The sequence below is a fragment of the Prinia subflava genome, chromosome 1 (assembly GCF_021018805.1).
Source record: "Prinia subflava isolate CZ2003 ecotype Zambia chromosome 1, Cam_Psub_1.2, whole genome shotgun sequence".
NCBI classification, from domain to species: Eukaryota; Metazoa; Chordata; class Aves; order Passeriformes; family Cisticolidae; genus Prinia; species Prinia subflava.
The window spans coordinates 51314435-51328961 of record NC_086247.1 but is presented as its reverse complement, the minus strand read 5'-3'; the positions used below and the strand labels follow the sequence as shown (position 1 = coordinate 51328961).

The 14527-nt window shown below is 37.3% G+C and overlaps 1 protein-coding gene across 11 annotated transcripts in view; it reads right to left on the bottom strand.

Annotated features, from left to right (window-relative positions):
- Positions 1 to 14527, bottom strand: part of PTPRM (protein tyrosine phosphatase receptor type M) — a 442185-nt gene that overhangs the window by 158754 nt on the left and 268904 nt on the right. For 6 of the 11 annotated variants that reach the window (XM_063396260.1, XM_063396303.1, XM_063396268.1 and 3 more), the window contains exon 14: positions 10275 to 10349. The exons of the other annotated variants lie outside the window; for them this stretch is intronic. In XM_063396260.1, the coding sequence (XP_063252330.1) occupies positions 10275 to 10349 (75 nt within the window). The remainder of the gene's footprint in view (positions 1 to 10274; positions 10350 to 14527) is intronic. 11 annotated transcript variants of the gene reach the window in all.

The window sequence follows — 14527 nt, the reverse complement described above, 5'->3', positions numbered from 1 at the left end:
TAGTTCTGGAAATGTCGCAAGAGTAAGGCCTGTTTACTTCTTTTTACAATATTTTTCCTTTCCATTCCTGGTTTCTCTTGGAAATGCTCATGTATAAACTGCTTTTTCTACACAGTGGAGACTATGTTTTCCTTCTGTTTTGCTAAGCATAGGAGTCATTTAAGTGTTGAAATCAACACAGTCTGATTTTACCTCCTATGATGTGCTCACCACTCTATTTTTCTGAAGTCTGGGAAAGAGGGCCAGCAGCACTGGCATTTTAGCAGGAGAGTATTTTCTTTTCAATTTATGATCATCATCACAATACATATTGCTGTGTACAGATCCTCTTTTCCCAGAAAAAGTTTTCTGTATTTCTCCAGGACAGCCATGTTGATTGGGTATATTTTTTTATTTGGTGTTTTTTTTAAATACAGGAAAAAGCAGACTTGTTAGAAGATCTGTGGTAAGAAGGGAATATCAAAATAAGGCTCTGCTGTGTAACAATAGTAATGAATTATTAATTTTGTTTGTGATATTCTTTAGGAAAATGTAAATAGAAGTGACAAAGAACTGCATGAAAAGACATTCAAAGAACTATTTCACTGATGAATACGACTCATTTAACTGACTATCACATGAACTGTGTCTCTCACTAGTGGATGATTCATGTTGGTGCATGTGAGCAGAACGATTTCTTTGGCTAAACATCTGCATTTTTGGTTGTGAGGAATAACAACATTTTTTACAAAACATGCCTAAAACAAATAAAGTTCCCAGTTTCACTTTTGGTCTCATCATAATCTATTGGTCTCATCACAATGTACTTTTAACAGGATTTTAGTCCAGACTACTTAGACTGCATTTTTTATGGAGACTGTGTTTTTTCTTTAAAAAAAGACTTAAAACAAGAAAATGTTGCTAAACAGCTTTTTTCTCCATTGAAACAAAGCAACCATCCTTTCTGCTAGCTCTTCTTTACCTTTTTCTTTTAAGCAAAGAAATTAAAATAATTAAAATTCATAAAAAACTTCATCTTTAGTGGGAACCCAAGGAGATGGAAGCCCACATACATTCTGGAGAAGAGCATAAGCCCTCACACTTTAATAGCAACAAGATCATTAAGAGATGTTTAAAGCACACTCAGCAGCTGTACCATAACCAGAAATTATTAACAAGTCTCAAATATACAGACACAGTGTATCTCCTTCTTGGAAATAAATAATTTACTAAGAAAAAAAATATAAAGTCTTTGGAACTCCCACACACTTTAGTATATTTCATGAAAAAAAAAAGGATGGTTACATATGTGTAATACTCACTATGTGTGGCCAAAGAAGCAGCCACAATGGTGCACATCAGAGACCTCTATGCCAACAAATGGAAATGACATAGCAGCATATCTGAAAACAGACCCCGCCACTGAAATAAAAGTTCAAATCCTCTTGACTTCTGTGCAAAGATGAAACTGGGGTTCTTCACCAACTACTCTCAGATTACACAAACACAACAATGGCCAATAAGATGAGACACATTTCTAATCAAGGTTGACTGAGGAGTCATGGGAATGTATTTGCATCAAATTAGCTGTATGCATGTAGGTCTCATATTGAGTAAGAATGAGGAGGTCTGAGAAAAGAAGCACCACCAAGGGCTGAAACTGCAGGTGTCCCAGTACTCTGAATGCAGGGCTTGTTCCCAGATGATGCTCTGTGAAACAGGTCCCATTTGCAGCCACTGGAAGTGCAATTGCACCTTACAGCCCTGACTGCTGTGAACAAGAAGTCATAAAAGTACATCACATACAACAAGGGTAGCCTTTAGACCCAAAACATTTGATTTTATGGTTTTCCGTGCAACCTCAAACCAACAGTACTCCGAGTAGAAGAGTAACTCTCTCAAATGAGCTCTAAGGAAATGAAAGCAGACAGTCTGGATTGATCTTAACACATTTTCTAAGTGTGTCAGCACCACTTTCAGCCCTATATGGGAAGTGGACAATTTATCATCAGCCCCACCGAGGGTATTTGACTTTCACCTATTCCTGAAGGAGATCTCTTCTTGACTCTGCTTCCAACATTAGATCTACACCTGAAAGTATACTGAGACATGACAAGAAATATCAGACACCACTGAAAATTTATTTCAGTTGCTTTCTAGAAACAGGAAAGGTTTGGATTTGAAGACTGAAGAGGACTCTGCCCTCTTCAGGGGACACGAAGTATGGTTTTCTAGTACTCAACTGGCTTCTACCAAGCAGGGAAGATGTGAAATCAGGTTACAGTAATGTTTCTGTAGCTGGTCTACTCAGAGTGAAACTCAGCTACAGAACTAGATGCTTTTAGCCTGGACAAACACAGTGGTTTTGTTTTCCACCTGTGAATGCAAGGGATCACATCCGGCATGGGAACAAAGCAACCTGAAGCTGTGGGTAAGAAGTAGCAGAGTAAGCTATCATCTGACCTTGCTGTCAGCCAAGGACATAAGCAGAGAAACACTAATGAACAGTTCCAACTGGAAAGTCAGTGAAGGCTTGGTTACTTTGCCATTAGGAGGAGAGGAGCAAAAGGTAACGCAGTATAGGTATCCCTGTGGGAGATCTGCACATCTATGGATGTTTTGGCCTGTGCTGCCACTGGCTCACAGATGAGGCTGACATTCCTGGTCACTTCCACTGCCACCCTCCCTTCACACTGCAATCCTTATGAAGGTTTCTTCAGAAATCCTTCAAAAACAATCACACTTCGAATTTACTTCTCATTATTCACTACACACACATTTTCTTGGAAAAACATATAACATAGTTATTTCCACTAACAAATAAATGGAATTATACACGTAATGATGCATGAAGAAACAGAAAAATAGGTTTGTGATAATTTTATAGAAAGTGGGAAAAAAGAATCAAAACTTCTTTTTCTTTTAAAGCATTTTAGAGTCAACACTGTTTTGGACCAGGAAGGTCAGTTAGAAAAATTGGAAAGGAGAATCAGCACAACAAAGGAAATATAACTCCACAGAATTCTAAATCTGTCTTTGTGCCAATACAGTGTACCAGTTCTTTTGTTCATCTTTCAGAAATGTTTACAGTATTACCAATAAAAGAACCTATTCAGACCGAAATAATGTTGAACGCACCAGTATTCTAGTACAGGGACAAGAACAGACTAGGTCTCCTCTGAATCGTTATCACTGATCTACATTTTGTTTTTCATTTATGTCCTGGAAGCCTTAGGGGTTAAAGGAAAATCTCCACTTGTCCTATTTTGATTAAGAATGCCTTGAACAGTCATTTTTATCATCAGCTCTTTTCACTTTTAATTATTGACACATTTACTCATTACCAGAAGCAGTCTAATTCAATGACAGCATACTGAAAAGTGAAACTATTTTGCTTCAAAAGGGTTTCCAGAATACTTTGCCTCTGACCAATTAGAATTTATTATTTTCCCTCTGTGTCACTCTGTGCTTCCGATGCGAGCTCAAAAGTTTCAACAGAACCTGATAGTACTTATTTCCCCTCTTGACAGCTTAAAACCATGTAAGACACCAGCTTCTGTTCACTTTTATGGAAAACTGTGACTCAACTTTCATTTGCATGGGAATCTTTTATGTACACAAGAACTTGTTAGTGCTCAGCACTGACAGAAAATCAGATGAAGGGAAGGAAATGAAAATTCAGAATTTTTGGAAAATGATGACTTGAAAATGCACAGATCTACCTGAGTGCCTTTCTCAGAGCTCTAAAATCTTTCTTTCTTGAAGTCAAACTCCCATTACTGCAGAAGAGAACATTTTCAATATAATGTCTGAAGAAGGTGTTAGAAACTCGTCAATGACTACAGTTATCCCTTGCACAGTGTTGAGTTGTTACCCAAGCAAACAAATGTAGCTTAGATACTTATTAAGATTTGAGTTATCTCAAGGAAACTAAACCGAGTGAATTGCTGAAACATTATTTTGCCCAAGATGGTATATTCTGTAACTTTTGCTTGAAGTTGGCAGTATTACTCTCCTCTTTGCTGCACTACTCTGTTTAACGGTAACATATTTCAATGCTCACCTATACATTAAAACAGAGGCAATCCATGTAATATTGCCTTAAACATTTGTCAAACTCTCCAGAGGTACGAAGACCAGATTTGCAGATTTCAAGAAATACAGATTATTTTATCCACAACTGGTCCCACATTTTATTTCAACTTAAAATTCAAGCTGCTTAGCCTTTTATAAATACAGTCAAAAACTACAGATGGGAAACACTGAAATCCACAGGTTTTTTTAGCTACTACTTATATCGCTGAGTTTTTTTGTCTTCCCTTGTCTCTCCTTAATTTTTCATTGTGGTACATACAAAACATGTTCTCTTTCAAAGGTAAAAATCAGAGGTGTATTTTTTCATACAGAAATGAAATAATACACTGTATGACAGCTATGCTCTAAAAATTACCTACTGGTATTTTTGCACTGTTTTAGCTTCTTTGCTTCTCTGTACATTGTTGATGTAGAAACATTTTGAAGTAGGTGTCATACTGACCACTGCCAGTACTAAACAGATGGCAGAGATTCCCTCATTTTATTTATTTATTTTATTCTCTGTAATGTGATTAAGAAAAGCTCTCTGTCCTCCCAGCCCAACCTCAAACAGTCTCACAGATATCCTGACATGAAGATTACACATTACTAAGAGAATAGATTATTTTTCAAGCTAGGATGAACCAAACAGACCCATCTTTAGTGGCTTACATTAAATTTGGATGACTCTCTTTATGAAAGAGATACTAGACACTCGGAATCCTATTTTTCCGTCAGGTATGTACTGGAATGCTCAAACTCCCAGATTGTTTTTGTACTTGGGGGATGTAGCACAGCTCCTGCAATGACTATTACTTCTGTGGCAATCACCTTTTAAACTCTGAATAAAAGACAAACTTTCTGCGGTGGAAAACATACCTAATTTGGCTACTTGTCCTTCCTAAAGGGCAGGGAAAGGTTGACACTTTCTTCTAGCTCATGGGATCTTCTCCAGCTGCTCCTGTCCCAGGTCTGTAACACACAGGACAGCTGAAGAACCCACACCCCCTTAAGCAACCAGAGGCGTCAATGGCCAGAGCAGAACTGCTGATATGACTGTCTGCAGTTCATGCTCCCTATTCTCCTACTTATGCAGCGGAGTTGGAAGGGTCCCACTTCCAGAGAATGTTAAAGGAACTATTATTTTAAAATATTAAGTGGAGTACTGAATATAACTAATATAACCACACTGATAACTGACTTCTAATCAGGTTGGGCTCTTTATTGTAGACAGATGGCAAAGGCTTCTATTTGTAATATGGGTTATTTCACCATTTGTGAAATGTTATTAGCATTATTTTTAGGTCTTCTTTATCTTACTGTTTAACTGTAGCTCTTCTTCATTTGCTCTGTGGAAAATATACTTATGCTTAAAAGCATAGATGCTTTGGCTGCACTGTCTTACAGAAAACCTGACATTTGACTCTGTAATGTACTAGGGGAAATAAAAGGGAGAAACGGAAACAGCAGCTCCCATGGCACTCCTGTATCCTCTTAACATTTTCTTGTAACTATACTGTTTTATAGATGAAACTGTCACTGCAAAAATGACAAATATAACACATAAAAGAACAAAAATGGGCAATAAATCACAAGTGACACTCTAGCCCATTGAAATGCATCCAGCCAGTGCTGCAGAAAGTAGGAACATTTCCTTGTTTTGCATTCTGCCCAGCTGAGCAAGAGGACCAGAATCCTTGAACAATTGGTACAACAATCGTTGGGGCCATCACATAAAAACAGGCTTAGAATTTCCCTTTGGAGAGTCAGATCCATTCTGATTCCTTGTCACTTGACCTTGCACTGCAATATGGCTTTGACACTACAACACACAGCAGCTTGTTCTCCCCTGGATAACCATCCACAACTCCAACCAATGTAAATGCTGTCCAGAAGTATCAAGACGAGAATAAACTTCTCAAATAGTGTATTGAACCTATAGACAGACTTGTCTGCACATAGATTTGATGTTACAGACTCAACCAGGAAATAGTGGGTTCTACATTGCCCACTTCAAGTTTTAGCACGTCAGAATACATCTAAATCAATGTTACATGGTTCGGGATGGAGAAAAAAAATGGATGTGACTATCTGTCCAGCAGATGTTGTTATACCTCGGATACTGTATATACTGTAAAGCAAAACAATCGAGATAAATAGCAAAATGCTCCTTCTCAAATTTATGCTCTTTGTTTTTGTGTTAATAAACAAACTGTGTTTTCAGTACTGCAGCACAAACCTGGAGTAAATCCCTTGACATAAAAGAATTCCATGAAGTTGTGATTTAATCAATCTAAGATTTCAGTGTATTTTTTTCACTTCCACAGTGCAATGGTTGAGAACAGAATGTGACCCAGAACACAGCAATAAATCTTGCTATGTACTGAATGCATTTCTGAAGAAATGGGTATGTTTTATTATGGTGCTAGCTTCATAAGGGGGAAGAAACCAACTGGGATTATTTTATGACTGCTTTTAACTTGTTTATAAAATATGGTGATCATCTAGACTTCAAGATGTGCAGGATAAAAATAATTTAAGTTTTAAGCTTTTATCCCTATTTTTAAAAAATCCTTATCCTTAAGTATCAGTTACTTTACAAAACTTCTGATAGATCTTGCTGCATTTGATTTCTACCAAGAATTTCCTGTATGAAGAATGTACAATACAGAGCTCTGTTTTGCAGCTGGATGTGTAATTAACAATGAGTTGTAATAAGGGTGTTCTATGGAAATCAGTCTTAATAATATCCAGTGAAGTAGTGGCTGCTCCACTAAATCACAAATGGAAATACTTTAATTTAAATACAAGTAGCTCAGACATATTTCAACAATTAAGAAAATGCCTGACAGAATGAACACCCTAATCATGATTCCAAGCATGCTATTTTATCAGAATGCAGAGAGAACAAAATATATGAGGGCCAAGTGAATACCAAATACGGCCAATTTAAAACTATTAGATGAAGTGTCTCTTACAAAATACTGAAACAAACTGCAAATTATTGCAGTCTTTCGCAAAAAGATGGATTTGTTATTCAACTTTGAAGTTAAGATCATACAGTCAGATGTGTATGTGGTAAGTTTTTTGATAACATTCTACATGATTTCAACTATACATTAAATCGTATTTGTTATGAAAACATGGAGAGAGTACCATGAGTACTACTATGCTTCATGTGTACATACTCTTTTTTTCTCACAGACAGGCATAAGATAGTTAGATATTCCCCCTGTCCATTGAAGGACTGGGTCAACTGAGTGAATTTGAAGTTAGTTACTTTTGGTAAGGTAACACTGAACGCTAAACACTATCCCCCAAATTTGAATTCCTTGGCTTCTTTAGTTGTTGGATCACTGATAATAATGTTGACTAACAACACTAATTTCCCTGGTTTGGCTTCTAAGAGTCAAAATCACACAGCTGCTTTTTCACTAGGTTATCTTCTGCTAGAACTCAAGCACAACTACACTGTAGGTATTTAAGTGCAACTGCAAGGAAAAATTCTCTTTGCTACAGGCTGCAAAGGCAACCTGGAGTGGCTGTCAAGGTATTTAGGGCAAATAGATAGTAATCCTATAAATGGAAGACCTGTTATTTTTATAGGAAAAAGGAAGAAAGAAGGACAAAGAGAAATTAATAATGCATTGTTTATAAACTGCACTAGTAAGAGGCAAGATGAGTTGATGACGAGGATGGAGGGAATGAGTGCAAGTAGAATTGGCTTGAAAGCTGAGCTGTATTATCATATTTGAGAAGAGGAAGACCTTTCAAATTTGTAAATGATATTCAGGAATGTAGCCAAGATTTTAAATTTTCATTATGCAAGAAGCATCAACTTCCAATGTAAAGAAACCAAAAATGCCATCCTTGACCTTCCCACTGATGCTTATATTTCTCCTCAAATGCTAAAAGATGAAAGTAATTTCTTGATCTCAAATGTAATTACTTTGGTTCTGAGCAAAGAAGTGAGGAAAAAGCACTGAACAGAAAATGCTAAGTGACATTGAAGAGTTGCAGCTGTAGGGCTTGTGGTAACTACAGTCAGAAACAGCCCTATAGTTTCACATAAAGAAATCCTTTTACAAGTAAATACTTTCCACATTCTTGAAATTTGTAGGAGAAAATTGTGGGGACAATGTGTATCACTCCCAGCTTCCTCATGTGTGGTCCAGTTTCTTTAAATCTCCTTTAAGAAATCTTTGTGCTTCTTGTGGATACTACAGATCCCATTACTGCTGCACTGCCCTGAGGTTGAAAAGCCTGCCCTAAGGACCCCTAGACAGGATGTCTCCCTAGAAAAACGGGAATTCCTGTTGCTGTCATGGGACATGCCATGTGGGCTGGGTGAGGTTTCTTTGCTCATTATTGTGTGCAGTTGTGGCAAACGAGAAGATGTTTCTTTTGAGCACAGAGTCTTTCAAGCACGAGATGGGGTTGGGAAGATGATGAGGGTATTTCAAAGGCTTTCACAGATAGCTATAAATGCTGTTGGCAGGTATAATCTGATACTTTCTTTTTCACTACAAAATTAGACTCTGGTAAAACATTTTTATTTTCTTTTCAAGAAAAAGGAAACTAAATTCACAGATCTGACAGACAACCACAGACTGCCAATGCCACCAGTGACAAAGCAATGAAGTAAATACATAGCTATCCCTATGCCAGCCATATCTCTTTTCTCTCACTGTTAAGTACTGTAGCCATCTCCTTCTTGTGGAACATGCATGTCTCCAGTGTAACGTATAGCTATCCAGTTTTGCATTGAAACAATTAAAAAAACCAAAACATGAGAAAAGAAACGTTTCAATCTCCATATGGAAAAATATAGAAGCTTATTTGAATCCTGTGATGAAGAAATCAAAACTTGTTGAAGTTCAAGGATATGAAAGAGATCTTGTCTCTTCAATGCTTTATTTGAATTGTCAAGTAAAACAATAGCTGAAGTATAAAAATGTATGCAGAAAACAGCTTCTGCCAAGCAGCAGTAACAAGAACAGGCTACTTAATGGCATCATATAAGTATGTTACTCTGGTTAGTTCATACGTTATTACAAAATAAAAGTATACATGCAGCAATTTTGTCTTGATTGACAAGGTAACTCGGCCATTGTGGATCACTCAGCTTTGTTATCATTAACACATATCCCAGAATTAAAAGCTATAGCAGACATGTCACTAATCCTCGTATCTTAAGCTGAATCATTTAACTGCCTCTTATTGACTTGTAGCAGTATCCAGATACCAGACTCATCTCTTAGACATCCTGGTATCAACACGGTAACAATGTGCTTTCCCAAGGAACTATGCCAGTATTACTCAAAAAGGCATTTATCATACACTAAAAGCTGATGGAATAGGTTTACTTTCCCCATTAGATATTTTATCACTTCAGGTTCTTCAATTTTTAATGCTCTTTGGTTCTGTTTGAAAATAAGAATGTTTGAAAATCCCTGGGAAGTTTTAGGCATGGGTTTCTTTTCTGAACAAATCAATCATTTCCCCAGGTTCGTAAAGGTCTTCTGGCATATTCTGAGCCATCCCTCAAGCCACATACAGCCTAATAACGGTTCCACTTGAGTACTGAGTTTACTTTGACAATTAGATTTTCAATCCTTAAGTCTTGCTCATTCTCATATGTCACATGCTAGGTTGTTTTATTTTAATCCTAGAACTCACGTATGACATAATTAAAAGGAATTTATTTTATTTCTTGTTTTAAATATCTTTCATCTTGAATTTTTGCCAGAAAACTTGATCTTCCTAACCTTACACAGAAAGAAACCTGAATCCACTAATACTAGATCTTTGTCCTAACTGCACATGCAACTCCTGAGCCTCAATTTTTTAGAAATTCTAGTGCCTTGATCTAATAATAGAGAAAAAAATAAACAGGTACACAGATATATATCTATATTCAAACTTTCATTTAATTTATGGATGCAGCAAGATGAGATCTCTTTACAACATCAGGCTTGAAGGAACACAGATCACACACACAATGAGCACATGCAGCGGAGTCGAACATACAGGGACTGGTGTGTAAATTTTGGTGCCAAGCACACCACTGAATTTAATGTAGCTGAGGACTATGAACAGAAAGAAACTTCTAACACACAAAACTGTTTATGAGCAGAGAAGGAAGACACTGTAAGGGAAAAGGAGCCAAAGAAGAGGAGACAGAATGGGCATGATGACTTGTCTGTACTTGAACATCTGACCTGTTAGCTGGTCGTCGCCTGCAGCAGGGGCGATGCGAATGTATGGTGTTGTAAGCTGAGTCACGATTATCGCAGCTAAGGCAAAGGAAGAGTTCCAGGTCAGCATGCATGAGGGAAAAAAAAGCCAGACTGAAGCTACGCCAGCAAGAAGAATCTTGGTCAGTCGTTTATTGTCTGAGCTTCACAAATAACACCCAAAAAAACACCCACAAGCTCCTTTTCATCTTCAGTTGTTAGTGTGGTTATTCTGCAAATTAATAAGCTGTCGCACGTGACATCCATTCAGGAAAAGGACTCAAAGCACATTATTTACTGCATTTGAGGAAACTGGAGACTCTTCGGCTCTCCTAGCCACAGCACTAAGCTTACTGAGTGAAAACAAGCTGATTATTCAGATTACTCTAATATGAACTTCTCCAAGTAATTTGAGCTAGTTTCATTTTTATTTTTGTATTTCATAATAGTACATTTTTCCTACAATTTTTAGGGATAATTTTTATGCAAAGCATTTTTGAGCTAGTTAAGACTGGTTTTTCTTGTACCCACTTGGGTCACTGCTCTGAAATACACACACTACACAGGTACTTAATGCTCAGCATACAAGAGCATGACTGCTGAGAGGTTGCACACCTCTTAAGGTGTGCCACACCTAACTGCCTTTTAATGAGGTATGTGAGTAACTGTCCGAGGTCTGAGTTTCAAGTTCACAAGAAAAAGCTGAAAACCCTGACCTGTTTGTGCCCTGAAGTATCAAGACTTTTCTGACAGAGTTGTAACAACCACTGTCTGCTACAGACAAGTACTGCTCACGTTAATAAAATCTAGTTTTCCTTTGTTTTCCAGCAGTTCTGTGATTGCCTCTAAATGGTTAAGCACGCTGTGATACATATATATTAAGGAATATAAAAAAATTAAAAGGTCAGATCCAACATGATGCAGCTGGAGAATGATGCAAAGAAAAAATATTGGAAAATTAAGGACAAAATTATATGAAAGATCACTCATTTACAAAGAACAGCCTGGGTGCTATTAGAAATGTGGCAGTGAGAGAGGAAAATAGATCATCTACCATCTGCAGACAATTAAACTCAAAACTGCTGCTGCATAATATTTTGAAATATCCCTCTGCAACACTGGAATGCAGTGTTGATAGTAGCTTCTAGAGTACTGTTGCTATTGGATTTAAAATATTATAATATCCTTTTCTCTCTCATAATTAATGAAAGCCTTCCAATATTGCAAAATTAGAACAATGATGCCTCCCTCTCGAGAACTGCATTCCTAGGAGATAATCAAGATGTTTCTAGCCAGACTGTGTTGTAAGTCATATCAGAAAATATAGTCTTAATATAAATCACAAACCACCACAAAGTTGATAGTTATAAACTTGGAGGAGTTTTGGAATGTTTTCAACTTAGTCTGTTGAGATTTTACAGTCATTTAGCTTGAAGAAAGAGTAGGAATATGAAAGCCATATTTCAAGCAATATATGACAACCTTTATTACCACTGGTACAAAAAGCTATTCCTGATTTTTGTTTGTTTGTTTGTTTAATTATCTTGTCAAAAATAATGGGAGTGGAAACCCTGCAGTCTCCCCATTTGTATATACACCAAATAGTCACAGAAGTCCCAGAAGCCCTTCTCTACAGAAAACTGAGATCAGGAGACCCTACATCATAATAATGTGCTGTATGATCCTTCTATTAACAAAGTCAGTGGCAAAGGCTTCGACTTCATCAGAAGCAGGAGAAATTTCAGCACCACAAAATCAAGCATTCTCATCCTAATTTATACTTGTAATCACTGCAATCAGGATTTTTATATGATCTCTAAAAGACACATTTAACAGAGGTTTTGTTGGTAAAAATGTAATGGTCATAAAACAAGATCATTTTTAAAAGGGTACAAATTGAGGTTGTTTAAAATATACTTGATGGAATGAGAAAGTATTATCTAGCTACTGACCCCAGACATGCATTTGACCCAGTAGAAGTAGGCTGCTGCACTTTTCTGGAGACAGGCTGTACTCTTCTGACAGGAAAACCTGTCAATATGAGAACAAGCTATCTGGTACATATGGTCTCAGATACAGCAACAAGGTTAACATCAACCCAGTTGAGCACATGCTTGACAGGAAAGCACATGCATTATTCCTGCTAACATCAATGGGAGGGAAAAGTGTACTCAAGGTACAGAACAGTTCCGCTGGATTTGGGGCACGAACATTATGTTTATATTACAGTTATGTATTTTTAACAAAAATTTAAAAAGTGTATGGTAGGCCATGAAATGAACAGTGCATAACAGTGATAAAACCAACCCTCAATGATCTTAAGAAGGTCTTAAGGGCACCAACAACTTTATTATCTGGAGATGAGACAATTAAAGGGAATATAACTAGCAAGGGATATAGCTCTGCTGGTGACATTCTGAACCCCCACAGTGGTCCTCAGGGCAGACTTCAAACAGGCTAACCACATTGAAGTGGCTTGGCCAATCTCAGCTGGCTCAGTGGAGCAGCCTGAAAGTTGCTTTGAGTGACCTTGATCCTAGGACAGGTTCTTGATCCTAGGAATGGCAAAGGCCTTTATCCAGTAAAATGCTTACATGTCTACTTTAAGACAGCATAGTTGTGAAGTAGTCAATCAGTTTATTCTCCATGTGCAAGATTAGGTACATAATTGACTTGATTAGGGCCTGGGTGCTCAGAGAATGGTGCTAAGGTCACCTGGGTTGTGGGCTCAACCCCCACACAGGCCATTCACTTAAGAGCTGGATTCGATGATCCCTTGCAATTTAGAATATTCTGGGATTCTGTGAAAGCAAATGATTTCTCACACACATAGGAAAATCTACAGTGTGTCTACTGATTCCAATGGCCTACACAAGGCTGTATTTTCAGGATCAGACCTTACTTCAAAAGAAGATTGCACCAGTTTTATACAGGAATGGCCTAAAGCACTTCCTCTAGCTTTAAAAACCACCAAACTTGAACTTCTGAAGAGCTGCCCAGATTATGAGTATTTCAGAAGTGTTACTAGTTTGTGAAAATTAGATGCAGTACTGGAGAGCATTCCAAATCTTATTTGTCAGGAGCACTACAGCACATAAATAGATGGACATAACAAGCACAGAGAGCTTAAGCAGCTTACTGAGTAGTAGCAACACTCTAGTCTCAAAGCCTAGTGGAAAATGGTGAATGCATAAGAAATCTGACAAAGTGGTCAGAGCAGCTGTTGCTTACTGTACCCAGCTGTTTGCGGGTGTTGAACAGAAGGAAAGGAGAATGGGGGAGGACAATTTTGTCTTGTCCCAATGCAGGTATTGTGATTTCTGACCTACAGACATAGAGCATTTTTGCTGTTTTTTTCTAACTCAAATGTGGGAGGTCCAGAGAGGGCACAGAATTCTGCTTTTCTCTTACATACTTCCATCAGATCCAAAGGGAAAACATCTGTGCAGACAGCTACTTTTAATAGCATATTAAAATATGTCATGGTCTCCGTTTAATTTTTTTAAATTAGTACAGATTAAAAATATAGTATAAGCATTCAGTTTAAAATAATGGAAATCAGTGCTTTACTGTAGCCCCCCAAGAAAATTTTGAACCAGGGACTATAAATACTATCAAGGGTATCTCTGGTTTCAAAAAAAAAGAAATCCTCACAACAAACGCTAACATTATTTTATTATGAAAAAATCTGTAACATGCTTTCAAAACAGGAATGTAGGGAGATTTGTTTAAAATAAAAGCTGTATTTCTCACATCTCCATTGCCAAACGGGTTAGCTCAGAGTAGCTTGTTGCTATGGGAGCTACTCCAATCCACAAAGTCAGCCTTGCTTCTCAAATGAGAGAGTAAAAATTTTCAGTCAGTCAAGTAATTTTTATAGTTGAACATCCATTAGTGATTAGGAATACAAATCTTCAAAAAATTTAAAATCCATTCCTCTGATCACCTGATTTCCGATGTAACGTAGTTCACTCCTGATATCTCTGAAGCTACTTGAAAACAATACAGGATTTCACTTGCATCTGGAATTAATCTCTCATCTCTATTATAATTGGGTGGAGTTCAGATATTTGAAAGGTTTCAGATATTTGAAATGGTTTAGTAAGCAGTCAGTTAGTAAATGAAAATTAAAACGACTTCCTTTGGTTTGGAAAAGAAAAGAAGCCAGGAATCAGTTCGAAGAGGCAGAAAAATGTATTTTTCACATTAGGGAGTATCTAAACACTCAACAGAGGCAA